Raw genomic sequence first — 26,513 nt, 5'->3', positions numbered from 1 at the left:
TTTACAAACTCCTCCGGGAGTAGGCGCCTGCAAGGTGTTCCACAGATGTTGATCCTGCTAAATGGTGGAAGGTCTTTTGACAATGTAGATACCCCAGCTTCTGCTCTCAAACAGCAGGGCATCTTTGTGATTGGCATTGGAACCAGGAGCTCTGACAGTGGAGAGCTGAAGAAGATATCATATGACCCTCGTTATGCTCTATCAGTGTCTGAGTTTACTGACCTCCCCAGTGTCCAAGAACAGCTCTCGTCTGTAATGAGCACAGTGTTAGTGAGAGCTACGCCCATGACACCAAAAGAAACTGGTAAGAAAGTGACTGACTTTTGCATTCCAAGATCATGGTAGGATGCAAATTGAACTGTATTAAATTGTATTTTGGTAACTTCAAGTCAGCCAGTGCCACTTTGGCCAAACAGTTGTGCTGGCATAATAGAGTCAATGTCGTAAAAATTAAGTGTAGCTTTCATCATATGACTTTTGCATGGGAAACATTTGACACATGGACCTAAATATGTCTCACAAATTCTATGTTCCCTAGTGGAGAGACAGCCACCAGGAAGGGATGTTGTGTTCTTGTTGGATGGATCTGATGGTACTAGAACTGGATTCCCAGCTATGCAAGACTTTGTCCAAAGAATAGTAGAGAAGCTCAGAGTGGATGACAACCAAGACCGTGTTTCAGTGGTTCAGTACAGCAGAGATCCAGCTGTCAATTTCTATCTGAACACATACACGACAAAAGGCGAGATCCTTGACACTGTCAGAGGTTTGAGGCACAAAGGCGGAAGACCCCTCAACACTGGAGCAGCTCTCCAGTACTTGAGGGATAATGTCTTCACGGCCTCTGCCGGAAGCAGGCGCCTGGAAGGAGTTCCACAGGTCCTGATATTGCTAAGTGGTGGAAGGTCTTTTGACAGTGTTGATGCACCAGCCTCTGCTCTCAAACAACTGGGTGTCCTGACCTTTGCAATTGGAACCAGGAGCTCTGATAGTAGAGAACTAGAGAAGATATCCAACGATCCCAATTATGTTCTATCTGTGTCTGAATTCACTGACCTTCCAAGTATCCAACAGCAACTTCAGTCCTCAGTGGAGGCTGTGGTTATTGAAGACACCCCAGAAACACCAACTGTACTTGGTATGTTACTAATCACACCCCTTTCCGGCCTGAAAGGCTACCTGACTTGTTTCAACTACACTTAGGGAAATTAATTAAGTGTACAATCTTTTGAATGCCACGTGTACTCATAAAGAGCGGCGGTGGTGTACTTTCCCACCGTTAAATATTGAAGTAGGACGTGCTATGTACTTTCAAAAAGATAGTCCACCTCTTTATGACTAGTCCATGAGCATTATTTTTCCAAAGGTTTTAATGTTTTGTCTTCCTGTCTTTTCTCAGTTGACACTGCCAAAAAGGATATTGTATTCCTTCTGGATGGTTCTGATAGCACAAGGAATGGCTTCCCTGCCATGCGTGATTTTGTTGAGAGAGTGGTGGAGAAACTCAATGTGGGAGGGAACAAAGACCGTGTCTCTGTAGTGCAGTACAGCAGAGATGCAGAGGTCAATTTCTACCTGAAAACATACACCACAAGAGAGGATATTGTGGATTCGGTTAGAGGGATAAAACACAAAGGAGGCAGACCCCTCAACACCGGGGCTGCCCTCCAATACGTCAGGGATAACGTCTTTACAAACTCCTCCGGGAGTAGGCGCCTGCAAGGTGTTCCACAGATGTTGATCCTGCTAAATGGTGGAAGGTCTTTTGACAATGTAGATACCCCAGCTTCTGCTCTCAAACAGCAAGGCATCTTTGTGATTGGCATTGGAACCAGGAGCTCTGACAGTGGAGAGCTGAAGAAGATATCATACGACCCTCGTTATGCTCTATCAGTGTCTGAGTTTACTGACCTCCCCAGTGTCCAAGAACAGCTCTCGTCTGTAATGAGCACAGTGTTAGTGAGAGCTACGCCCATGACACCAAAAGAAACTGGTAAGAAAGTGACTGACTTTTGCATTCCAAGATCATGGTAGGATGCAAATTGAACTGTATTAAATTGTATTTTGGTAACTTCAAGTCAGCCAGTGCCACTTTGGTCCAAACAGTTGTGCTGGCATAATAGAGTCAATGTCGTAAAAATTAAGTGTAGCTTTCATCATATGACTTTTGCATGGGAAACATTTGACACATGGACCTAAATATGTCTCACAAATTCTATGTTCCCTAGTGGAGAGACAGCCACCAGGAAGGGATGTTGTGTTCTTGTTGGATGGATCTGATGGTACTAGAACTGGATTCCCAGCTATGCAAGACTTTGTCCAAAGAATAGTAGAGAAGCTCAGAGTGGATGACAACCAAGACCGTGTTTCAGTGGTTCAGTACAGCAGAGATCCAGCTGTCAATTTCTATCTGAACACATACACGACAAAAGGCGAGATCCTTGACACTGTCAGAGGTTTGAGGCACAAAGGCGGAAGACCCCTCAACACTGGAGCAGCTCTCCAGTACTTGAGGGATAATGTCTTCACGGCCTCTGCCGGAAGCAGGCGCCTGGAAGGAGTTCCACAGGTCCTGATATTGCTAAGTGGTGGAAGGTCTTTTGACAGTGTTGATGCACCAGCCTCTGCTCTCAAACAACTGGGTGTCCTGACCTTTGCAATTGGAACCAGGAGCTCTGATAGTAGAGAACTAGAGAAGATATCCAACGATCCCAATTATGTTCTATCTGTGTCTGAATTCACTGACCTTCCAAGTATCCAACAGCAACTTCAGTCCTCAGTGGAGGCTGTGGTTATTGAAGACACCCCAGAAACACCAACTGTACTTGGTATGTTACTAATCACACCCCTTTCCGGCCTGAAAGGCTACCTGACTTGTTTCAACTACACTTAGGGAAATTAATTAAGTGTACAATCTTTTGAATGCCACGTGTACTCATAAAGAGAGGCGGTGGTGTACTTTCCCACCAATAAATGTTGAAGTAGGACGTGCTATGTACTTTCAAAAAGATAGTCCACCTCTTGATGACTAGTCCATGAGCATTATTTTTCCAAAGGTTTTAATGTTTTGTCTTCCTGTCTTTTCTCAGTTGACACTGCCAAAAAGGATATTGTATTCCTTCTGGATGGTTCTGATAGCACAAGGAATGGCTTCCCTGCCATGCGTGATTTTGTTGAGAGAGTGGTAGAGAAACTCAATGTGGGAGGGAACAAAGACCGTGTCTCTGTAGTCCAGTACAGCAGAGATGCAGAGGTCAATTTCTACCTGAAAACATACACCACAAGAGAGGATATTGTGGATTCGGTTAGAGGGCTAAAACACAAAGGAGGCAGACCCCTCAACACCGGGGCTGCCCTCCAATACGTCAGGGATAACGTCTTTACAAACTCCTCCGGGAGTAGGCGCCTGCAAGGTGTTCCACAGATGTTGATCCTGCTAAATGGTGGAAGGTCTTTTGACAATGTAGATACCCCAGCTTCTGCTCTCAAACAGCAGGGCATCTTTGTGATTGGCATTGGAACCAGGAGCTCTGACAGTGGAGAGCTGAAGAAGATATCATACTGACCCTCGTTATGCTCTATCAGTGTCTGAGTTTACTGACCTCCCCAGTGTCCAAGAACAGCTCTCGTCTGTAATGAGCACAGTGTTAGTGAGAGCTACGCCCATGACACCAAAAGAAACTGGTAAGAATGTGACTGACTTTTGCATTCCAAGATCATGGTAGGATGCAAATTGAACTGTATTAAATTGTATTTTGGTAACTTCAAGTCAGCCAGTGCCACTTTGGCCAAACAGTTGTGCTGGCATAATAGAGTCAATGTCGTAAAAATTAAGTGTAGCTTTCATCATATGACTTTTGCATGGGAAACATTTGACACATGGACCTAAATATGTCTCACAAATTCTATGTTCCCTAGTGGAGAGACAGCCACCAGGAAGGGATGTTGTGTTCTTGTTGGATGGATCTGATGGTACTAGAACTGGATTCCCAGCTATGCAAAACTTTGTCCAAAGAATAGTAGAGAAGCTCAGAGTGGATGACAACCAAGACCGTGTTTCAGTGGTTCAGTACAGCAGAGATCCAGCTGTCAATTTCTATCTGAACACATACACGACAAAAGGCGAGATCCTTGACACTGTCAGAGGTTTGAGGCACAAAGGCGGAAGACCCCTCAACACTGGAGCAGCTCTCCAGTACTTGAGGGATAATGTCTTCACGGCCTCTGCCGGAAGCAGGCGCCTGGAAGGAGTTCCACAGGTCCTGATATTGCTAAGTGGTGGAAGGTCTTTTGACAGCGTTGATGTACCAGCCTCTGCTCTCAAACAGCTGGGTGTCCTGACCTTTGCAATTGGAACCAGGAGCTCTGATCGCAGAGAACTGCAGAAGATATCCCACGATCCCAGTTTTGCTCTATCTGTGTCTGAATTCACTGACCTTCCAAGTATCCAACAGCAAATTCAGTCCTCCGTCGAGGGTGCTATCATTGGGTTCTCTCCAGAATCACCTGGTATGTAAACTAAAAAAGTCTACCTGATTTGATTTGCCCTTTCTCTTATGGAAATTCACAATGTCCTGTACCATGCTCAAAGGCAATTCAGCGCTTCCCAGGAGTCGAACTGACACCTCTCCAGGTATCAATCCTCACCATGTACCTCATTCGTTCGGTATCCGGTTTCCAAGTCAAGTCCCTACGGATTGAGCTACTGCCGCCTCTAAACTAAATATTCTAAGTAAATATGCAGAAATCTTTAAAGTTAAAAAATATACTTTCAGTATATCTTAAACTAATTTATCAGTTTTAAGTACACACTCTCCAAACAGTTGATATATTTTAAACAGCATTAATATTTTATGTTTTTTATAGCAGGATCCGTCTACATTGATGTATAGATTATTATAGATTATATTTAAGGGTGATTCTTACAGTATCTGTTATCCAAAGTGGTGTTCAACTCACATTTTTGACAAACCTGCTTTTTTCTTCTTATGTTTTTTTTTTAAGTGAGTGAATGCTTTTGGCAAAGAAAAAAATATCTAATTTTGTTCAAGAAAAGGTAAAGCAAATTGGATTTCACTCTTCGCATAATAAGGACATTCTTGATTCTCAGGACTCTCTTGAATCTGAGTCTCGGAAAAAACAAAAAAACAAAGACAATGTTGCAGTGTTCATCTTACAAACTCATACAAGGATATCTTGGAGCCGCATTCTTTCCATTGCCAGCAATCAATTGTTCTCTTTTTCATCTCATTCATATTCTTAATTTTCTTTTGAATTGTTTTCATATTCTCTCTTTTGATTATTTTCATGTATTTTCACATCCACAATCTTTGTCAATATCTTACGGTAGAATGAGTGTGTAATGTTTATATTCTTTCAATTTCTAGCAGCATTGTCTTTCTTTCTACATTCAGAAGAAGTTATTTGGAAGGAGCTTTCTTAATCTTTTAATTATTATTGCTTGTTTAATTTTTGTTAAATTTACAAACAATTTAATTTTTTGGATTTTCATTCAGCCGAAACTGTCCCATTTTATGTGTGCAGTCTGGTGGGCTAAACATTTGGCTGCAAAAGAGCTTTCATACACTGTCTGGTTTGTTGAAAAACTATCAGCCTCCAATATATTGTGCATCTCTGGTAAATATCCAATGTCACAGAGATGGCAGGTAACATGCACATTCAAATAATTATAAATATAGTTTATAGTAAGATTAGGTACTGATTTAAAGTATGATAATAGGCTTGCTTTGTTGTTCTCCATGTTTTGCAGAATATTCCAAGCTCTGGGACCACAGTTACATTTTGAGCCAGTCTTCGGAGAAGCTTGTTGTTTCCAAAGAATTAGCTCTTGCTCCTAGATACACTAGATTGAATACCTGAAGTACTTGATATTGCAGTAACATTAACTAATTTTAAATACACACTAGCAGCTATTACAAAGCTGATCAAATGGAAGTTATTTATTCATGTCATCATCAGCTCAAAATAAGAGGATTGCTGCAGCATTGTCCTTCAGTTTTTAACTACACCACCAATATTTTAATTAGCAGTTAAAAAGTCTTAGGAATTTTTTATACGAAAAAAGTCATCATCAAAACAGTCGTAGATCTCTTATTGATCTGTCTTCCATTTGCCAGGCTGTGTGGATGATTTATTGGCCTAGGTAATGGAATTTGAGGTTGTGAGATGTAGCCTGGATACGACAAGCTTCTTCTGACATCCCTTACATTCACTGACTCATAGATATTATGCACCAGATTACCACACATTTGGCGATAAAACATACTGTCTCTATCAGGTTTAGGAACAGATTATGGGTTCAACCTTTATCTATGTTATCAGGACAAAAGTCCAACAGTATGTTAAAAGGCTATCAAACATTGGTGTATAATTGCTGCTTTATTATTTCTTTGACATTTTCTTCCATATCTGATTTCTGTTTAGCAGATTATTATAGTACCTATTCTCTCTTTCAGCTGAGACGCAGGGCCCCAGGAAGGATGTCGTTTTCCTTGTTGATGGATCTGATGGTGTTGGACGGGAATTTCCGATCATCCAGGAGTTTATCCGCAGGGTCGTGGAGAGTCTCAATGTTGGCGAGAACAAGATCCGGATTGGTGTGGTCCAGTATGGTGACTTTGCTCAAACGGATATGTTTCTGAACACACATACAACCAAAGAAGGTGTTTTGAATGCTGTCAGGGGAATGAGGCAGCGAGGAGGAAGACAACGTAACCTGGGTCAGGCCTTGCAGTTTGTCAGTCAGGATGTTCTGACAGCAGCCCGTGGTAGCAGGAAGCAAGAGGGTGTACCGCAGTTTGTAATTGTCGTCTCCAGTGGGTCTTCTACAGATGACATCAGCAGTGCAGCATCTTCCCTCAAACAATCTAGAGTTCTTCCCTTCAGCATTGGGACCAGGGATGTTAACCCTACAGAGCTCCAGGTGGTGTCATACATACCTAACTTTGCCTTCAGTGTAGATGACCTCCCTGGCCTATACACAGTCCAAGAAAATCTAATAACCACTCTCACTGAGCTGTCAGATGATGACATCAACCGGATGCGTCCAGTATTCCCAATCATTGATGGTAATCTTACTTAATTCAATTGTTTGAAAAGTGGTTTACAGCCTAAACACATACTCACACAACCAACCCACTTACTTTATTACAGTGTATGTTATTCTACATGTTACACTATATCTATTTGAAACTTTGTAGTTAGTAATCATACCTTGTTACTGTGCTTGTATTCTTTTTGAGCAGTAATCCCATCAGTAGCCACAGGAGGAGAAAAGAGGGATGTCGTATTTCTAATTGATGGCACAACAGCGATGCGTAGTGAGTTCCCTTCCATCCGTGAAATGATAAGAAGAGTTGTGGATGAACTGGATGTAGGATTGGATAAAGTCCGAATTTCAGTGGTACAGTACAGTGATGACGCAAAGCCAGAATTTCTTCTGAATGGATTATCCACCAAAGATGAAGTACGCAATGCTGTAATGAAACTTCGAAGCAAAGGAGGGAACCGTCTAAACACAGGTCGTGCTCTTGAGTGGGTCTACAGTAACATCTACCAGAGGTCAGCGGGAAGCCGCATTGAGGAAGGTGTGCCTCAATTCCTCATTCTAGTTACAGGTGGCAAATCCTCAGATGATGTATCCACCGCAGCTGACCAACTTAAGAGAAACCGGGTTGCACCTCTTGCAATTGGTTCAAGGAATGCAGACCCTGATGAACTGAAACAGATTTCCCTGAGACCTGATCTGGTATACACAGTTGACAGTTTCCAGCAGCTTCCAATGATGGAGTCGCAGCTCATTGATTCAGTCAAGACAATATCCACCACTGACATCATCAATACTTATGTTACTTCTACAGTGGATTTAGGTAAGAAATACTATCCCAAATATTTAATTTTTAAGTTAACTTCAAGTTGTAAATGCTCATAGTAATAACTGAAACACGTTTTCATCAATTGTTTTTTAGCATTGTTTTACATTCCTCATATTACAAAAAATAAATAAAACATCAGGGCGCAGTGGTTGTTCAAGGGTAGTGTTAACCCATCCACTACTGCAAAGCCCAAGAGCTCGATTCTGGAGTTCTGTTATAGTGGTAGAATATTATTTTTTTAAATGCATTAGTATTTTCCAATATATTTCAAAATAAAGTATGTCTCTTTTCTTTGTTGCACTTATTCTGCAGGCAATGTAAATCTTGGGAGAAAGGACATTATCTTCCTTATTGATGGCTCAGACAATACAGGTGCTGCTGGAATTGCGCATATCCGTGATTTCATCCACAACATTGTCCAACAACTCGATGTGCAGCCTGACCAAGTGCGCGTTGCTGTTGTCCAGTATGCAGACAGAGTTCAGCCCGAGTTCTCACTCAACACTCACAACGACAAGTCAGCAGTTGTCTCTGCTGTCAAAAGACTTCGTCAGATGGGTGGCCGGTCATCAGATCTGGCCGACGCCATTGAGTATGTTATAAAGAATGAGTTAAAACCCTCTGCTGGTGTTCGTCTAGCTAAGGCCTCCCAGCATCTTGTGGTTCTCACAGGTGGGCGTTCCCCCCAAGATGTTTCCATCTATGGACCTCTGCTTAAGGGCTCTCGAGTCAACTGTATTGGTGTTGGAGCTGCTGGTGCTGATACAAGGCAGCTCACCCAAATTGCCACCACCTCAGCTGATGTCCTTCAGGTTCCTGACTTCACTGGCCTGCCGACAATCCGGCAGGAGGTTATTGACAGGTTGAATGGGACCATCACTGAGGAACCACCTACAGACTATATTCGTAAGTTGTGAAAAACTTACTATACTTACTAAACTTACTATAAAACTAAATGTTTTGCCTAAATATGGTCTCACAATGCTAACATATATTGAGTCCATGTTTCTTAATTTCTTCTCCTGTTCTTACAATTATTTACCCTGTCCTCATCAATATCTCATCTTCCTTCTTTTCAGCATCAGGCCTGCCTCCACCTAAAAATGCTGATATAGTGTTTTTGGTGGATGGTTCCATTAACTTGGGCAGGGACAACTTCAATGCAGTGATGTTGTTTATCAATGAGCTAATTGATCTGTTCTTCAATGAGAGAGACAACCTGCGGATTGGCTTTGCACATTATACCACAGATGTGACTGACGTCTTCTACCTCAACACATACAAGAACAAGCAAGACATCGTAAATGCCATTGGCCGAACAGAGTACAAAGGAGGACGTAAAATCAACACTGGTGCAGCTATTCGCCACATTCAAGATGTTCACTTTACCAAAGAAAAAGGTAGTAGGATGGATGAGGGCACTCCTCAGATCCTAATGGTACTCACTGGAGGACGTTCAGCTGATGATGGCAAAACAGCAGCCCTTGGTCTAAAGAAAAAAGGTGTGAGAGTCTATGCTGTAGGAGTGGGCGACATTGAGAATGAATTAGAAGACCTAGCAAGCGAGTCCTCCACTGTGGCTAGAGCAAGCACCTATCTGAAACTTTCAGAGCTGAATGAGCAAATCTTGGAGACTTTGGATGACGAAGTAAAAGGGAGGTTGTGTGTTAGTGTACAAGAAACTTCTAAAAGTAAGAGACATAGTATTACTTTTTTCTTGCTAATTCACTTTCGAAATGTTTCAGTTTTCAGATATTTCTTTGGTACACACGAAATGCCTAAAAAAACATGCTTTGTTTTACAGCCTGCAACATAGAGGTGTTGGTGGGTTTTGATGTTTCTGCCCAGAACATTTTCAGTGTTCAGACCAACTTCAAAATCAAGATGGAGGCCATTCTGAGTACGATTTCCAAAATGGCAGCTATCAGTTGCTCATCTGGGCAGATTCCCTCCGTGCAAATTGGCATGTTGGCCATGGACTCTGCCTCTGAGCCTGTCCAGCTGGACTTCACCGAAAATGCTGAGGTACTCTTTAAGGCCTTCGAAGCCCTACGGAGTAGTGGCCCCTTTGTCCTTAATGGAAAGACCATCTCAGCGTACACCAATAGGTTCAAAACCAGGCAGAAGGACGTTGTCAAGGTTAGTTACTAAAACTGTTTAAACTAGAGATGTCCCAGGCCAAAACAACATTCTGTAATCTCTTTAAACTGTAACTCTCTATTTCTTATTAGTAAAGTGCACTGTACTAAACATCAAGATAGCAGCTTATCATTTTTTGCCAGGGTAGAAAGACACTATTGTTGATGGCAGGTCCTATGAGCTGTTGCTGATTTACATTAATTCTTGCTTGATGGCAAGAAAAAATCTTACTTGTCTGACAAGTATATAAACCAGTTTACAGACAACTCTTTCACCAAACAGTTTATGAGGAAAGTATAGATCAAAATGTGTATTGGCAGATACCAAATATTAAAGGACCAGGGCCAAATAATCTGGACATCCCTAGTTTAAATGTATTAATGAAAAGACCCATGGAAAATGTAAGGAAGTGTGAAACTGAAGTGTGTTTTTCCCTGAAGGTTGTCGTTCATCTGACTGATGGTATTGATGCCCCATATGCTGAATTAAAAAAGCGAGTTGATGAGCTTCGGCTCTCAGGTAAAAAGATGATACAGTATGAACGGTTCTTCATTACTATCTATCCTTATACCTCTGTGAAATTGTAGCAATATCTTATTCAGGAGTATTTAATGTTCATAAAATTCTTGTACATGCAAAACAGGAGTGAACAGTTTCATCCTGGTTGGGCTGGAGCGGGTGCCCAAATTTGAGGAGGCTTTGCTGCTAGAATTTGGTCGTGGATTCAGGTACACCAGACCCCTGCGACTCAATATCCTGGACTTGGACTATGAGCTAATGGAAGAGCTGGTAAGTTCTTATCAGTCAGATGGAAGATTTTCACAAACTGTTGAATTGCTTGATAATTGTTTTGTTTTTTTGTTGCGTAGGACAATATTGCAGAGAGGGAGTGCTGTGCAGTGCCGTGCAAATGTACTGGCACCAGAGGAAACCGAGGAGCAGTTGGACTTTCAGGGTCAAAGGTATCCAATGTCAAAAAAAATTCAAATATTTTTTGGAGATCTTGCCTTTAATTATAACAGAAACTGATTGTTTATCAGAAGCTAATACTTTGTTGTTTTGTCTTTCAGGGTGGTCCAGGATCACCAGGAAGCCAAGGACATCCTGGAGATGAGGGTGGACCTGTAAGTTTGAATGCCTTGCTTGCGTATGTAGTCACAGACTGGCAATGCTTCCATGAGAGACTTTCAGACACCTGCTGTAAACTGTCCTGCTCTATAACCATGTTTAAACAATGTTTAAACAATGTTAATCCATGTTCTTTTTGTTTTCCACCACTTCATGTTTTTTCATTCTGTATTTTGTTAAAGTATTTTATTGTCATTATTCTCTAATGATAGGGAGAGAGAGGTCATCCTGGTGTGAATGGCACTCAGGGTTTCCAGGGATGTCCTGGACAAAGGGGTGTCAAGGTAAATTCTTTGATATTAAATTTAACATTCAACATAAACTTATTTTGTACTTTAAATTGTCAATAATATTTTAATTTTCTTTAATAAAATGGTGTAACACTTTGTTTTCTTTTGTCCAGGGTTCTCGTGGCTACTCAGGAGAAAAGGTGAGTTTTTTTTCTTTCTTTTCTTTAATTAAAGAACTGTTCATTATTAGATAAAGCTGTCAGAAAAAGCTATTGCACTGATTATCTAACCAACTGCAACTGTGTTGTAGGGTGAATTTGGAGAAATTGGGCTTGATGGCATCAACGGACCAGAGGTAAGTTTGTGTTGCATTAGATTTTGTCATTCAGTCTTTTTGTTTTATATGTAATACAGAATCATGTGTGATCGCTTCTTGTCTTAAGCTATGTGGCTAGTCCCACCAATGTGTTCATGTGGCAAAAGCATGTGAATGTGCTTTGGTATGATTTTGGGCTTTAACTGGCATCTGATGTATGTTTTCAGGGCAAAAGTGGAGTTGCTGGACCGTCAGGAGACTTAGGAAACTCTGGCAGAAGAGTGAGTGACTGGATGCAATTTTATTTACCCATTTTTCTTTACAAATCTCAAATGGCTAGTACTGATAAATGCTCACTTGTTGCTTTTAGGGTCCCAAAGGTACCAAAGGACAATCAGGAGGCATAGGAGAAATGGGAATCAGAGGAGACCCTGTGAGTATTAGGGAAACTGGTTGCATTACCATTTACTGTCTGAATCTATAAAATGACATGTGAGTGCGTTAAACATGGATACTTGATCTGATTTAGGCTGAGTATAATGAAATATTATCATGCATCACTTGTCGACGGTTTGTAAATGTGTTTGTATGCATACACACTATATGATAGAGTGATAGTTACTAATTACATGTTACGAATTCCCAGACCACCTTGGATTGAGTTATTAAATTACATTTGGCCACTGTTCTCATGTCCTTGATCTAGGCTCTCAACAGTGGCCAGTGGTTAAAACTTGTGGTGTCTGAACACAAACAAAAATGAACTGTAATGTAATGTGTCTGATCATTTAGTATGTGACTGTATGCATCCCTCCCTCAGCCAGCAAATGCTCTCCCAGGCAGTTTGTATACATAAAAATGTTTTCTTGTCAGCGTTGTAGGGTGTTTGAATGTAGCTGAAATGTAAAAAGTGATATCTTGCTAATAGGGTACAAGTGGACAAGATAACAGCCGTGCAGGACCTAAAGGAGACCCCGGTGATGCTGGACCAGCGGTATTGTCCCCTTCACACATTGTATTTCTATAGAAAAGATAATGCATTTTCAACATAACATGGTTAGTTGTGTTTATGCTTTTGCTTTCTCTGAAATGACAGGGAGAGCCTGGTGAGGATGGAAAGAAGGGAGGCCCCGGTGAAGTCGGAAGAATTGTAAACAATTTTATCATATCTTTACTATCTTTGTTAAATACTGACTTGCCACTGTTTTTTGACTTATTTCTACTCCCACTTCATCAGGGAGCTAATGGCAGAAGAGGCCCACCTGGAAAGGCCGTAAGTCCCTTTTTAGTGACAATATACATTGTTTATTACTTATTGAAGTAACTCTTGTAATGTCAGTAATTGTGACATTTTGCTGCTTAAAGGGAAATCCCGGAAAGACAGGAGCTGATGGTGTTCAGGGAGAGGCGGGTATTGGAGGATCTAGAGTAAGTTTTATTATTATTTTCATGTTATCTTGAAGAATATTCAATCTACAAATGCACTTCCCAAAACATGTATTATAGAGGATGTTGTCATTACTGTTAATACTACTAACTGTTTTTTGGCCGCATTTGCAAAATGACAGATTGTTTTGACTGGACTGTGACTGGAGTATTTATATATCTAGGAATCTGAGTTCATTCTCTACTTGTGGGTGTAGTTCTAAAATGCAAGACACTGGTGCATCATAGATATCTGGTTTGTCTTCTTTAAGGGTCCATCTGGACCGAATGGTGCCCCAGGACCCAGAGGAGAAGATGGAAACCCAGGACCTAGGGTGAGTAGACCTGTTAGGGCCATTTTGTTAACTATTTACTTTTTCTATGTCTGTAAAACATTATCAACATTTTAATTCAAGTTTTTTGAGAAAATGGTGTGTCTTCTAATGTTTTGTTTTCTAGGGTCCCGGAGGTAGCCCAGGTTCCGCTGGAGATAAGGGTAGAAGAGGAGCTCTTGGTCGCAAGGTATGGTATAGGAGTGGAACATATTTGGTGGCATATGTTTTTCCATAACCAGCTTGTTTCATTTAAAAACATCCTGGCCTAAGCCTAGCTCTCTTATAATCCTTGACACACATGTGTAGTCTATTTGAGCTAACATGTTATTACTATAAGAAAACATTAAGGTTCTGCTTGAGATCTACTGCAAATATAACTTAATTAAATGCTTAAAGAGATATTTCACTCTTTATTTGAAGCCTTCACATTCTCTTTAAATGTTTTATTATTTCTGTCCCTCTCATTCTCTGTGACTTTGTAGGGTGAGCCAGGAGATTCAGGACCTAAGGGTGTTATTGGACCACTTGGTCCCCGTGGAGAGCCTGTAAGAATGAAAACACATCTTCTTTGCATGTTCCATAATGTAAAACGGGTGAAAAATGAGCAAAATAAGAACTTTCCACTCTCCAAGATATCAGACATACACGGATTGTCATGTTGTTTATGAAACCAAATGTCTACACTTTAAAGTAGTTAGTTATTAGATAATCTCTCAATAATTGTCCTGGCAGGATAAGTTTTGTTGCAGGCTCCAGTTGAAGAGGCGATTCTGCCATGTGTGTTTAAAGCAGGATGTTGCTTTGTCTTTTATATCTGAAAATGCATGTGGTGTTTTTAATAAAGGAATTGGGTTTTTTGCTGAGAAGGATTGCTTGTTTCCTTTTTACAAAGAAAAAATAAATACTTTTTTTCAATTTCTTCCTCCTCTTTGTTTTATAGGGTGAAGATGGCAGAGATGGGTTTGGCGTCATAGGGTCTAATGGACGAAAGGCAAGTGAATGTTTATCTCTAGTAATCTACAGGTATGTATGGTAATAACAAGGTGTGTCTTTATTTTCATCAAAGTTAACGATAAGATTAGATTTAACCTCAAATATTCAATAATATTTTAGAAATTGGATTAAGAGAATGTTGAAATCGCAAACATAATTGAAAAGAAGGATGATAAGAGGGAGTTACAGAACTGTTAGTCAAACTACTATTGTAGTTCTACCTTTGAGACGTCTGAAGTCCTTTCCTAAACACACATACAGTGCATCCCTTCTGTGACGCTGAATAGCACTATAAAGAATGCCATGGCTCCGGCCCATTTACAAAATAATATGTTTATTTAGTTTTATTGTATTTGCACACACATAAGACTGCAAAAAAGGTAGACATTGGAAAAAAAGAAAGAAAGTGACAGACCTCCTCTCAACTAAAGGAAAACAAAACGAGCAATGACAAAATTGGAGAAAAAATAGATTTTTAAAAAAAGGAAAAAAAACATAAGGAAAAAAACTAAGCGAACATATTTTAGATAAAAACCAAAAAATAAATTAGAACAAAAACACAAAAAAAGGATATGTAAATTCATAAAAAGGATAAATAAATAAATAATACTCAAAATACTTAAAGTATGTATGTATGTATGTATGTATGTATTCCTCTACAGGGTGATGAGGGCTTCCCAGGATTCCCAGGAATAAAGGTAATGCAAAACACTGACTTTAGCAGAGCTTGCAAATTATAGTTTTAAGCTTTACACTTCGGCAAGTGGGCCTTCTTTTTGATGTTGGTCATTTACATTCTCTTTACTTCCATCATTTCAGGGAGCAGCTGGGGACTCCGGCACCACGGGCGGACCTGGACCCACAGGAAATCATGGTCAGAGGGTAAGTTTTCAGACCCTTAGATTAGGTCAATATGAGAATACATTCTAAATGTGACTGAATGGTATCACTTAGCAAAATGCTCCAGCATCACTGCACACATATGTTTGCCGTGACATAGTAGAACAGTTTTGAAGTTTTGTTTCAGTTTTTGTTTAATATGCAGTCTTAGTGAATGAGCTGCATGACCGTGCACATTCATCTTGACTCTTTCCATACTTTTGAAAGTGAATGTTTTTAGTCAAGCTCTTATTCGAACAATTGACAATAGATTTAATAATGAATTTGTTTTCTTACCTTTCCAGGGTGTCTCTGGTAATATTGGTACACCCGGGCAGGAGGGAGAGGTTGGACATCCTGGGCCATATGTAAGTAACACAAAATGATACTCTTTGCTTATGAGCTGAGTAAACTCTGTGTGAATGACATGGTGCCACCGTAGAAGAATATGTGTTGTTTTAATTTCCAGTATGCGTACAATATCTCAAGAAGTCTTTGTTTATTGTGTCTTATCTTGGATTCACATTACTCAAAGTTATGACACGTACTGCACAATGTAATATTGTGAAGTTCTATACATGATTTAACAAAAATATGGTGTTATAAGCAATACAATATAAAGTGTTTGTTTTTTTATCGTTGGCCATGTCCAGCTCTTAACACAAACTTTTTGTTCCCATATAGGGTGAGAAAGGACCGAGAGGACCAGGTGTTGTGGTATGTGTTCGTACATCATACTGTTGAAATTGCATTGAATGAACAGAGCAAAACTCATTTCTGGTGCCCGTGATCAAACTCTTCATAATCTTTCTCCAAATGTCTCTTTGTCCTCAGCAATGTGACCTGGTTAAGAAGATCAGAGATAACTGCCGTAAGTATAATTTAAGAAGTAACAATAATGTCATTCCATAACAACAATAATAATATATGATTATATTTATGTGTTTCACAATATTTGTCTCCTTTTTTCTACCAGCTTGCTGTTATGGTAAGTACAACAAATAGTATTAATTGGATCAGTTTGAATATGTACTGTACACGCTACTATACACAGATCATATCTTCTATGTGTGCACCATTAGGTCAGCAGGAATGCCCGCTCTACCCCACTGAGCTGGCCTTTGTCCTGGATGCCTCTGAAGGCGTAGACCAACCAGCTTTCAACAATATGCGTGACACAGTCCTGCGTCTAGTCAAAGACATCACCATCTCTGAGAGTAACTGTCCAAGAGGTGCTCGTGTTGCTGTAACCCTGTACAACGACGAAGTGACCACTGAGGTCCGCTTTGCTGATGCAATGAAGAAACGTGCCCTGGTGCAGCGCATCGAGGGACTGCAGACCCTGAAAACCAGCAAGCAGCGCAGCTTGGAGACAGCAATGAGCTTTGTGGCCCAAAACACCTTTAAGAGAGTGCGCAGTGGCTTCCTCATAAGGAAGGTGGCCGTCTTCTTTGTCGGTGGAACAGTCAGTCGGGTACAAGCAGTTACTAATGCAGCTCTTCGCCTCCATGATGCTGGAATCGCCACCCTGTTCTTGGTCAACCGTGACGACAGAACACTCAGCAAAGCAGTGCAGGTAAAACTAAGCAAATAACACAACAGATATCTCAAAGGGGAATTTTGCAGTACATAAGTTCGTAAGGCATATTTACAGTGTCTGATTCCAAAGAGGAAGGTGACAGTGTGCATTGTGTTTTCAAGATTTTTGCCTCTTCTTGTACTCCAGGTCAACAACACAGCACTGGCCCAGATAATTGTCCTTCCCAACCCTGGAAGTGCACAGTACGATTCTCTCATCCAAAAGGTGATGAACTGCCATGTCTGCCTAGGTAAGAGCTCTCTTTTTGTACACTAATAATGGCATCACAGTTTAGTTGTTGTTATTAATATTATTATTGTTATTATTATTATTATTATTATTATTATTATTATTATTATTATTATTATTATTATTATTATACCTTTTCACTGAAAAATAAGCTTTTTTAAAAAGATTGTCTTAAACAAAGTTTAATCTACCTGTGTTGCCTCTCATCCAATGGTTGTTTTATTTCCTGTTCCGAAAAGTATGTGAGAAATTCAAAACTTTGGATTTGTTTTGCGTTATTCAATTTTCTTTACCAATTAATTATTTTTAAGAACAAACACAATGCCAGCTTTTAATTTCTGGAAAAATAAGAAAGATTAGCTCTATATTTAAACATTGTATTGTACAAAAGAATCCCATGGGTCTGACAGTACACTGCCTGGAGAAGAACCCCAATACGTATTTTGATGATTAGAAATATTTTGCCTCCATGTGGCAATGAAAGTAACAACACAGTATGTGTTTTCTTTTTTCAGACGTCTGCTCTCCGGACCAAGTCTGCGATTATTTGCCCCCGTCTGGCAGCCGTCTTAGGAGGACTTCCACCACAGATGTGGACATCGACATGGCTTTCGTCATGGACAGCTCTGAGTCTACCTACCCAACCGTCTTTACTGAGATTAAACGTTACATCGCGCACATAGTTGAGCAGCTGCAAGTGTCTTCAAATCCCACATCATCCATTCACCACGCCAGAGTGTCTGTGATCCAGCAAGCACCATATGAGTTCCTCAACAACAAAACTGGCTCTTCCATCCGTGTGGATATCGGTTTGACCGAGCACCACTCAGCTCAGGATATTGTCAAATTTCTGCTAGAGAAGACGCCGCAGTTAGAGGGTGGCCGGGCACTGGCAGCGGCTATCGAATCGACCGTGGAGCAGGTGTTTGAGAAGGCGCCTCTCCAGCGTGACAGGAAAGTACTGATGCTCTTTGTGACAGGAAGTGTGGAAGAAGAAGAAGAGCAGCTGGTGCGTATTGCCACTGAGGTCAAGTGCAGAGGCTACTTCCTGGTCATCCTGGGTGTGGGTGAGAAGCTGAGTGCTGGAGACGCTCGTGTCCTGTCACGCATGGCCAGTGAGCCATCCGATGTCTTCTTCAAGCGGCTGGACAGCGCCTCACACTTTTATGACAAACACATACAGACCTTTGGCCAGCTGCTGCCAAAGTATATCAGCAGTAAGTCCAAGATAGATATCTGTCAATAAATAAATTGTTTTGCCTTTTTGCACACTTTTTGAATTCACTATTTTAGGCTTAGTTAAACCAGGTCCCTGTGAATGACATACTGTGTTCTCCGGTATTTTTCTCTTCAGTTGAAAATGCTTTCTACATGTCCCCTGAAGTGTCCAAAAACTGCAAGTGGTTCCAGAGTGACCAGCCACTCAAAAACCCATTTTCATCATCACATCAACAGGAGTAAGTATTGTGATATTTTGAGTTAATTTGTTGGAAACATTGATGGTTTCATTCATTTTTTATTTGTACATTTTTAGGAAACATCAGAAACCTCATGAAAACCAACAGGCAGTTCATCAAAGAAAGCACAATGGTAAGTGTAGATGTACTAACGTGAACTTAAACTAGTTTAGCAGACAATGTGAGTTTAAAGTACTGTTTGATTTGGACTGGTTAATACTGCTTTCTTCACTGCGAGTCATGCATAGCTAACTGCTAACACTGGTTGCCATTAAATCAGCAACATGTTGACAAATGACCTCTAAAATTATGAACGGACATGAAAAGTAACATCATACTGACACAGCTAGAGGCCTGCTGTAGTTTTCTGCAAACTGTCCTACATGTGATGTTACTGTGCCTTGTCCTGCCCTGACAGCACGTTATCTTACCCCCTCAGATGCAGATGAGCTACACGTCTCTAACGTCACCTCCAGCAGCTTAAAGTTGCGTTGGACCAGCTCAGACTCCAAGCTCTTCGTCTACTTTGAGGTAGTGGTGACGCGGTTGCACGACCATGCCTTGGTGCTGAAGACCAACGTGTCGGGCTCAGAGCTCTCGGTGGACAATCTAGAGAGCGCTCAAACATATCATGCTGTGGTCACCGCCCACACTGCAGAGGGACAAACTGTCTCCATCCGCAAAGGCATTATGACTACCAGTAAGTCCATAAACACATCTACACAACTATGTTTTAAATTTCCTCTTAATCCCACAAGATGACATATTATTTAAAACAGCAATAAGCACTATTTCCCCTAATGCAAAAGTTACCACTACACTAATGGGTTGACAGTAAATTCATCAATTCCAACAGATTATAAGATTTCTGGGTTTTGAAATAGTGCAATATCAGATTTTCAATACAAGATTATCGAGGTAAAAATAATTTGACTATATCTATCTAAAGAAAAAAACTATATATAACTATCTATCTATAGAAAAAAAAAAGATTGTTCATTTTGTATTTTTTTGGCAAAAAATATCATGTCATGTGTGTGTGGGGTGTTGGGAGAGGGAGACGAGACGAAACGCAAAGAAGGAAATTATTTAAGAGGTGCTGGATTATTTACACAATATTATAGTATGTGTGTTATTAACATGACATCAATAATTATCACAGTTATCCTTAATACTTGTACATCGTGACACCCCGATTTTGAAACTTACTTTGTAGCTTTTTTGCAAACAGTTTGATTTTTTAAATGGCTTTTTTTAAATACCTTGTTCTTTTTTAATGTATTTTAGTTTAAAAAATGTTGGGGGGGTTAAATGCAAATAAATAAACTAAAGCTAAGCTAAACTAAACTGAAACTAAACATTAAACACTGTGTGTGATGGTTTCTCTTTGACAGAAGCAGCAGAGCATAAGCCAGCCAGCCGAGGCAGCAGCACTGTAAATACCACACCACTAGACCAACCAGAGACTGGTGAGTGACTGCACATGCACGTACGTATGTGCACGTGCGTATGTGCTCGTGTTTGTATCTGCATAAGGGTTTTTTTCTGCTTTGACCTGTATTCTGTTATTTTGAACTTGCAGAACTTGTTAATTAGCAGACATAAATTCACTGTCTTTGAACTTTTAGCACAAATACATTAAATATTTACTCTTTATTTACCTGCTGCATTTATGTTTATGATCCGTTTGTATTTGGCTGTGTTACCTAGGCAGAATGTTATTCATATAAATAAAACCTGATGTTTCAACTTAAAGAACATAAAGTGCTATGCTGTAATGCAGCAATATTTCATCTCAAATATTACACAAATGGGCTATTAATCAACTCACGATGCCAAAATGAGACAAACAACAAAGTTGATGTTGCACTATCCGTGATGAGAGAAAAATGCCTCTTAATGGTAGGCAATAGGCAATAAAAAAGATTTGCACAGCGCATAAAACTTAAAGCATAACTGAGAAATAAGAAATCTATACTGGCTGTAAGTGCAGGAGGGTCATAAGCTTCTTCACCTGCCCTACTATTATTCAGTTATGATTATAAAAGTAGTAATTTTTTCTTCATTTGTTTTTAAACTCAGTGATCGCTGTACTTTGATAGGCCAGTGTGAGCAAGAACATGTTGTTCATTAGCACAGCTCACACACTGCTGTCCCAGGAAGGAATTAACAGACAATGCATTCAAGACTCCATTGGATCTTTGTCATAATTAGTTGTGATGAAGTATTTTTGGGTTTGATTTCTGGGATTGATCACATGCAGATAACCTGGACCACACTGCCATGCAATCCTAGATGACTTAAATGAACTAACAAAACTGTAGTAGCTGTAGTTATAACTAACTTTCCAATTCACCAATGAAAACCTACACTTAAACCTCTTTCTTTCTATTGAATGCTTAATTTTGAAATGTACACACTCTTAATAATGCCAGTAGCCTGATCTCTGAATAATGTTATGCCATTTTGAATGCCATTTTCTTTGCCCTAGGAGAATAAACCATATCAGCACTTAGACTCATGTGAGCCCATTAGACCTTTTTAAAAACCCCTTCTAATATGAATGAATCCATTACCAGCATCTTCTTTAACAACACACAGTAACTGCTGTTTGCCTCATATAGTTGTTCATTTAATATTAACACAAACTCATCTTCTTTCTCTGTCTGTTGTCCATCACTGCTGTTTTTTTCTTTATGCATGTTCTAGCTAATGAATTTGCAGACCAATGCTCACTTGACTATGATCCTGGAATGCCGTGCAAAGACTATGAGGCTAAGTGGTTCTTTGACAGAAAGAACCGGATCTGTACACAATTCTGGTATGGAGGTTGTGGAGGCAATGACAATAGGTTCGACACTGAGGCCCTCTGCCTGAGAAACTGCATGTGGTCAGGTGAGTGGTTGTCACTGCCGGGCCCTTTGAGGGAATGTGCCACCCCTGGTGTGATGGTGTAGGATAACACAGCACATTATGAGCTTCAACTCAAGATATTAAATCTGCTAATGACTGTTTGCTAAACCTTGCTCTTGAACAGCTGTAGTTTAGCACAGCAGGTCTGTCAAGCTCTGGATTTCTCCACAGGCTGACATTGTGTGCATGAGTCTTTGATAGGGTGAACTAGTTTTTTTGGAGAGTAGTTTCTTTTTTGAATCGCCACTCTAACAGCAAAAAGAGGAAAACTGTAAAGAATGGATGAAACAGTGTGTTTATCTGCTGTAACATAAACTGTGAATACTAGCATTCCTGCCTAAGTAGCAACCTACAGTAGTGACAAGCGGTTGGCATCCCACCTCACCCTCCCTCAAATCACTTTACTATACTAGAGTATTAACATGCAATACACAAACAATCCTGTTTCTTTATTTGTCTTCTTCCACGTGTATCACCAGTTGGTGAGCATGCTGAGACATGTAGCTTTAGTTTATGTCTTTTAGCACAATATCATGTATGTAGCCATCACGTGTATTTCTAAGATGGTTTACTGTATATGCTTTAGTCTCAAAAGCTGGAAGCAGAGTTTTCAACCAACTCACAAAGCTCTTTAGCATTAGCTTTTACTGACTAGCTGTAGCTGATCAAATCCACTATCGACAGTTGTCATTTCTAGCCAACTCCAAGGTCGTTGGCTAGAAATGTGACTCATGCTTTTCATAAATTACTGCAAATGTTCAACAATAAATTTGTCACAGTTATGATTGTAAACTGCATATTTGGTGTGTGAGAATGAAAAGACGTAGACACTGTAATTAAGGGGGCAAGGCTTAGCACACAATCAATTACAAAATACATGCATTTCATAGAAATGAACATAAACTGTCACTGATCACATGAGGTATTGGAAAAATGTGGATTACATATGATATATTGTAAGAAATGTAGGAAAGTAAGAAAAGAAAAGCAACCTGCTAATGTGTATAATTTGCGACAGATAATGAGGATTGTGGTAATTGTGTTTCATATCCACATTGAACAATGTTGAAAATCCTCCTGATAGTTTTCCAGCAGCTGGTGAAAGTGTGTGTCTTTAAGCTGAAACCACATTACATTTTTTACTTTTATGTTTCCACAGTGCCAGAGTCTCAGCCAAAAGTGGAGCAGCAGGTTGAACAGGTGGAGATCCTCCCGGATCCTGGTGAGAACTCTTATACACTCACTAGAAAACATGAATAGTTTTCTGTCCAGTATTATGTTACTTTTACTTCCCTTCTAACTCATGACTCTTTGATGTGGCTGCACGTGTATGCTATGCAAACGCTGGCCAACAGGAAAGAAAAAGCACTTCCTTCCTGGTCGAGTTTTAAACAAGCAAATCCACTTCCTGAAAACATAATCTGAATCAAACTGTTTCAGACCACCCCTAATGTTATGCATATATCTGGACATAAAGTGATGCTTCTTATATCACTGTGTCAATCTCAATTTCTACAAACCGTGCTCACTTTGCAAAACAACAAGTTCTTTGTACTAAAGTGGAAACCCACCCACCCCCTCAACTGCCCCTCCAATGCTCTAAATCACTGACGGAACAAGTAAATAGCCAAGCATGGAAAACTGAGAAGGTTATGCTTTTGTCACAGGAGCCAAGTCATAACCACGGAGTAAATGAATGGAAGGCCTTGTTCACTGGTTTGTTGTTTTTTTCTCAGCATTCCTCATAGAGGATAAATTCAATTTGTCAGTACCACGTCAGCGTTGGAGTAAACTGGCACACGATACTTACAACAATACTCTAAACCGAATGTGCTGTATCTCATTTGAAGAATGAAAATCTGCTGTGATGGAAGTGCTTTTGTTCTTTCCTTGAAACATTTATAAGCATTATAGCGATTACCGTTCCGCAACACAAAAATGTCACTGGCAAAATGCTGCCAATATCATAATTATTAGTCATTATGTTTAACAGTAATGATGTATTTACAGCTGATGGCACCAATCGTTCATATTTAAAGTCTAATGTACTGAACATAACTTAAAGCATGCAGCCTTGTCAGAGCTATGTGCTGTTTAAGTTGTATTGTGTTCTCATAGTTTCCCCAATTGTTCTTTGTCACTTCCCTCACAGCGGCCTCTACAGCCGTGGACATTTGCCAGCTTCTCAAAGAGGAAGGTACTTGTGCCAAATTTGTCCTTAAGTGGCACTTTGATGCCCTCAGCAAGAGCTGCACACGCTTCTGGTATGGAGGCTGCGGTGGAAACCAGAATCGCTTTGACACGCATCAGCAATGTGTGAAGGCTTGTGGAAAACCAGGTACATGTTTTGTTCATAGTAATCATTTTCCAGTATCACTGATAGCTGCTGTCAATGCAAAGGTTACTGTCCCATGAAGGGTTTATGCTGCAGGGCGGCTTTTCACAATACATCACGTCCTAGTAAAATACAACAGACAATCAATCATAGAGAGTAATCTTTTATTTGCAAACGTTATAAAAGCAATCACTAAATACTTTTTTCAAAACCGTTTATTGTGCTGTTATTTTCTGTCCGTGATACATCAATCCAGATAAAACAAGGCAATTTGAGTTAGCATGCAAAGTTGCCAAGACAATTTAACCCGTTTACCATCTTAGGGGGATGCAAAGGGAAATTACAATGTACGGTAGGAGTTTTGTATGAGGAAGTATGAGGAAGATTTGCCAACTGTCCGGGGTGTGTGTGTGTGTGTGTGTGTGTGTGTGTGTGTGTGTGTGTGTGTGTGTGTGTGTGTGTGTGTGTATGTGTGTGTGCACAAACAAAAAAATCGGATGTTCATACACAACCCTGGCTATGTAAATGTGAAACAAACAGAGTATTCCAATCAGGAACCGTGCACAGGACAGGGGAAAGGCCATGGATGTAGTTAGAGATAGGCAGTGGGAGCGTAGGACAAACTCTCCCTGCAACAAACAGCTGCACATGGCTAATTAATATGCAGAATGACTCATTGGACCTTCCTGCATTTATTTCCTTCTTACTATGTGGAAGGCATGTCCCCCCACCTCTGCCTTCGATTGGATTACCATGATATTCTTACCCTTACCAATTTCACTACACATGCCTAAACCTAACCAACCCAACCAATGTAGGCAACAAGCACTAACCAATCAGAGGCAGAGTAGGGCAGGTCATGCCTTCGCAGTAGGAAGTAGGAAAAAATTGTGAAGGTCCGACAGGGGCTGTTGGATAAAAGGGCTTGTGTTCCAATGGGATATTTTTCGAACTATTGGTGTTTTGGAATAATGGGCCATGAGTACTAGTCCACATATTATTATGTAAATACCTCTCTTCATTAGTTGGCTAACCATGTTTTCTTATCATCACCAGAACCCCTCAACCAAGGAGTCGTCGCTGCAATAAGAACATAGGGCAAACCATGGTCAGCTTTCCCCTCTGTTTAGGGGATTATGAGGAGAACCATCCAAAATGGCCATACTGTAAGGATGCAATACCAAAGCAAGGGTGGCTGCACTGGATTCCACAAAAATGGACTTTATCCCCCAAATTCTTGAAGTAGTTTTGTTTTTACAACAAGAAGGAAGGCAACACGATTTGCTGCATGATTTGTTTTAACCTACTGGTGCTACATAGAATGTTTGTTTTATTGATGGAGTTGTTAAGTGCATTCAGTTTTGTAAAGTCACGTTGGCATCATAAAAGTTTTCATATTTTTAAAATTCAGTTTTATAATTAAGCAAGAAACATATATGAATATCAGTGGGCATAGATTAGCAATTAATCAGTACATGCAGGACTGGCATTTTTCAATGCAATCCTTTTGTTTTCCCAAGTTCTTTTAAATTCCACATTCACATAGCAACATTGGCTTTTATAGATTTATATTGTTTTAAAACACACTTGATCCCTGTGGAATCATTACATCACTTATTATCTTACAGTCACAGAATCCACAGCAATGTTTACACAAGTCCTGTATGATGGTTTGTGTATTTAAATGACAGTGACCAAACATTAATGTAATGTTAAGTGCACTTCTGGATCCACTGCCTCAAACACACACGTTACAGCTATTGAGAAATAGAATGTACTTTTCAAGCTGTTATTATTGTTGTTTCATTTGATTTTTACTGAAATGTGTGTTTCATCTGGGTATAGGAGAAATAAACACAAAATAGACTTTCTAATAAACATGAGCAACTCATTCTTTTCTTTCTTGTTTTGAATTTCACACAAGAAACAGAAACACAGTTATATTTGACATGCTGGAGCTCAAAGAGGAGCAGAAGATTGCATACAAGTTGTATAGTTACACAAAATAATATTTGATAAAATGTAATAAACTACTTTTGTGTTGAATTCTGGAGACAACATAGCTGTATACAGTACTGAGGAGTGCCCTATAATACCCTTAAAGCATAGGTAGTGTTAGGGTTAAGAATGTGATTCATTTAGGGAAAAAATCTAATTAAAAAAAATCTAATTGTCCCAGTGAGCCATGGCAGTGTGACAGGGATTCAACACACACACACACACACACACACACACACACACACACACACACACACACACACACACACACACACACACACACACACACACACACGACCCTGACCCTGAAGCAGCTATATGGAATTCAGCAAACATACATTTAATGAAATACCCCTGTGTTTTTCCTACTGACCTGTCATGATTAAGAATTTTTTATATAGTTAAATATGAACTCTTTGCCCCACCTGCCACCTGTGATTTTGTGACACTGAGCTCCCAGAAGAAGGTCTCGGCCTGGACATACAGTATGATGTGTTCACCTCTAGAGGCTGGATCCTGCTGAGGACCCGAAGGCCAGGCTGCACCTCCTCCCTGACTAACATGCTCAGGCTGCAGAGATCAAAACTAATAATGTGTTTTGGCAATATCTAACTCATAAAGTCAAAGATCTAAGTTTATTAC

At 40.1% G+C, this 26,513-nt stretch overlaps 1 protein-coding gene across 1 annotated transcript; it reads left to right on the top strand.

Annotated features, from left to right (window-relative positions):
* Nucleotides 1–5: 5 nt before the first annotated feature.
* On the top strand, nt 6–25,751 carry col6a3 (collagen, type VI, alpha 3). The gene is given in 45 exon segments (XM_029458442.1): nt 6–304; nt 539–1,138; nt 1,400–1,993; nt 2,229–2,828; nt 3,090–3,583; nt 3,585–3,684; nt 3,919–4,509; nt 6,477–7,088; nt 7,266–7,889; nt 8,208–8,801; nt 8,975–9,586; nt 9,700–10,034; nt 10,475–10,553; nt 10,678–10,823; nt 10,904–10,996; nt 11,105–11,158; nt 11,375–11,446; nt 11,566–11,592; nt 11,703–11,747; nt 11,936–11,989; nt 12,079–12,141; nt 12,637–12,702; nt 12,805–12,858; nt 12,946–12,981; nt 13,074–13,136; nt 13,406–13,468; nt 13,593–13,655; nt 13,951–14,013; nt 14,409–14,459; nt 15,124–15,159; nt 15,281–15,343; nt 15,646–15,708; nt 16,025–16,057; nt 16,175–16,211; nt 16,317–16,328; nt 16,423–16,916; nt 17,067–17,169; nt 17,684–18,385; nt 18,523–18,625; nt 18,703–18,758; nt 19,065–19,325; nt 20,020–20,094; nt 22,698–22,760; nt 23,691–23,876; nt 24,930–25,751. Coding segments are annotated over 45 exon segments (9,435 nt in total). The 5' UTR covers nt 6–45; the 3' UTR covers nt 24,971–25,751.
* Nucleotides 25,752–26,513: the final 762 nt, after the last annotated feature.

The sequence above is a fragment of the Cottoperca gobio genome, chromosome 21 (assembly GCF_900634415.1).
Source record: "Cottoperca gobio chromosome 21, fCotGob3.1, whole genome shotgun sequence".
NCBI lineage: Eukaryota > Metazoa > Chordata > Actinopteri > Perciformes > Bovichtidae > Cottoperca > Cottoperca gobio.
Note: the sequence above shows the minus strand (reverse complement) of the source record. Positions and strands in the feature narration are given on the sequence as shown.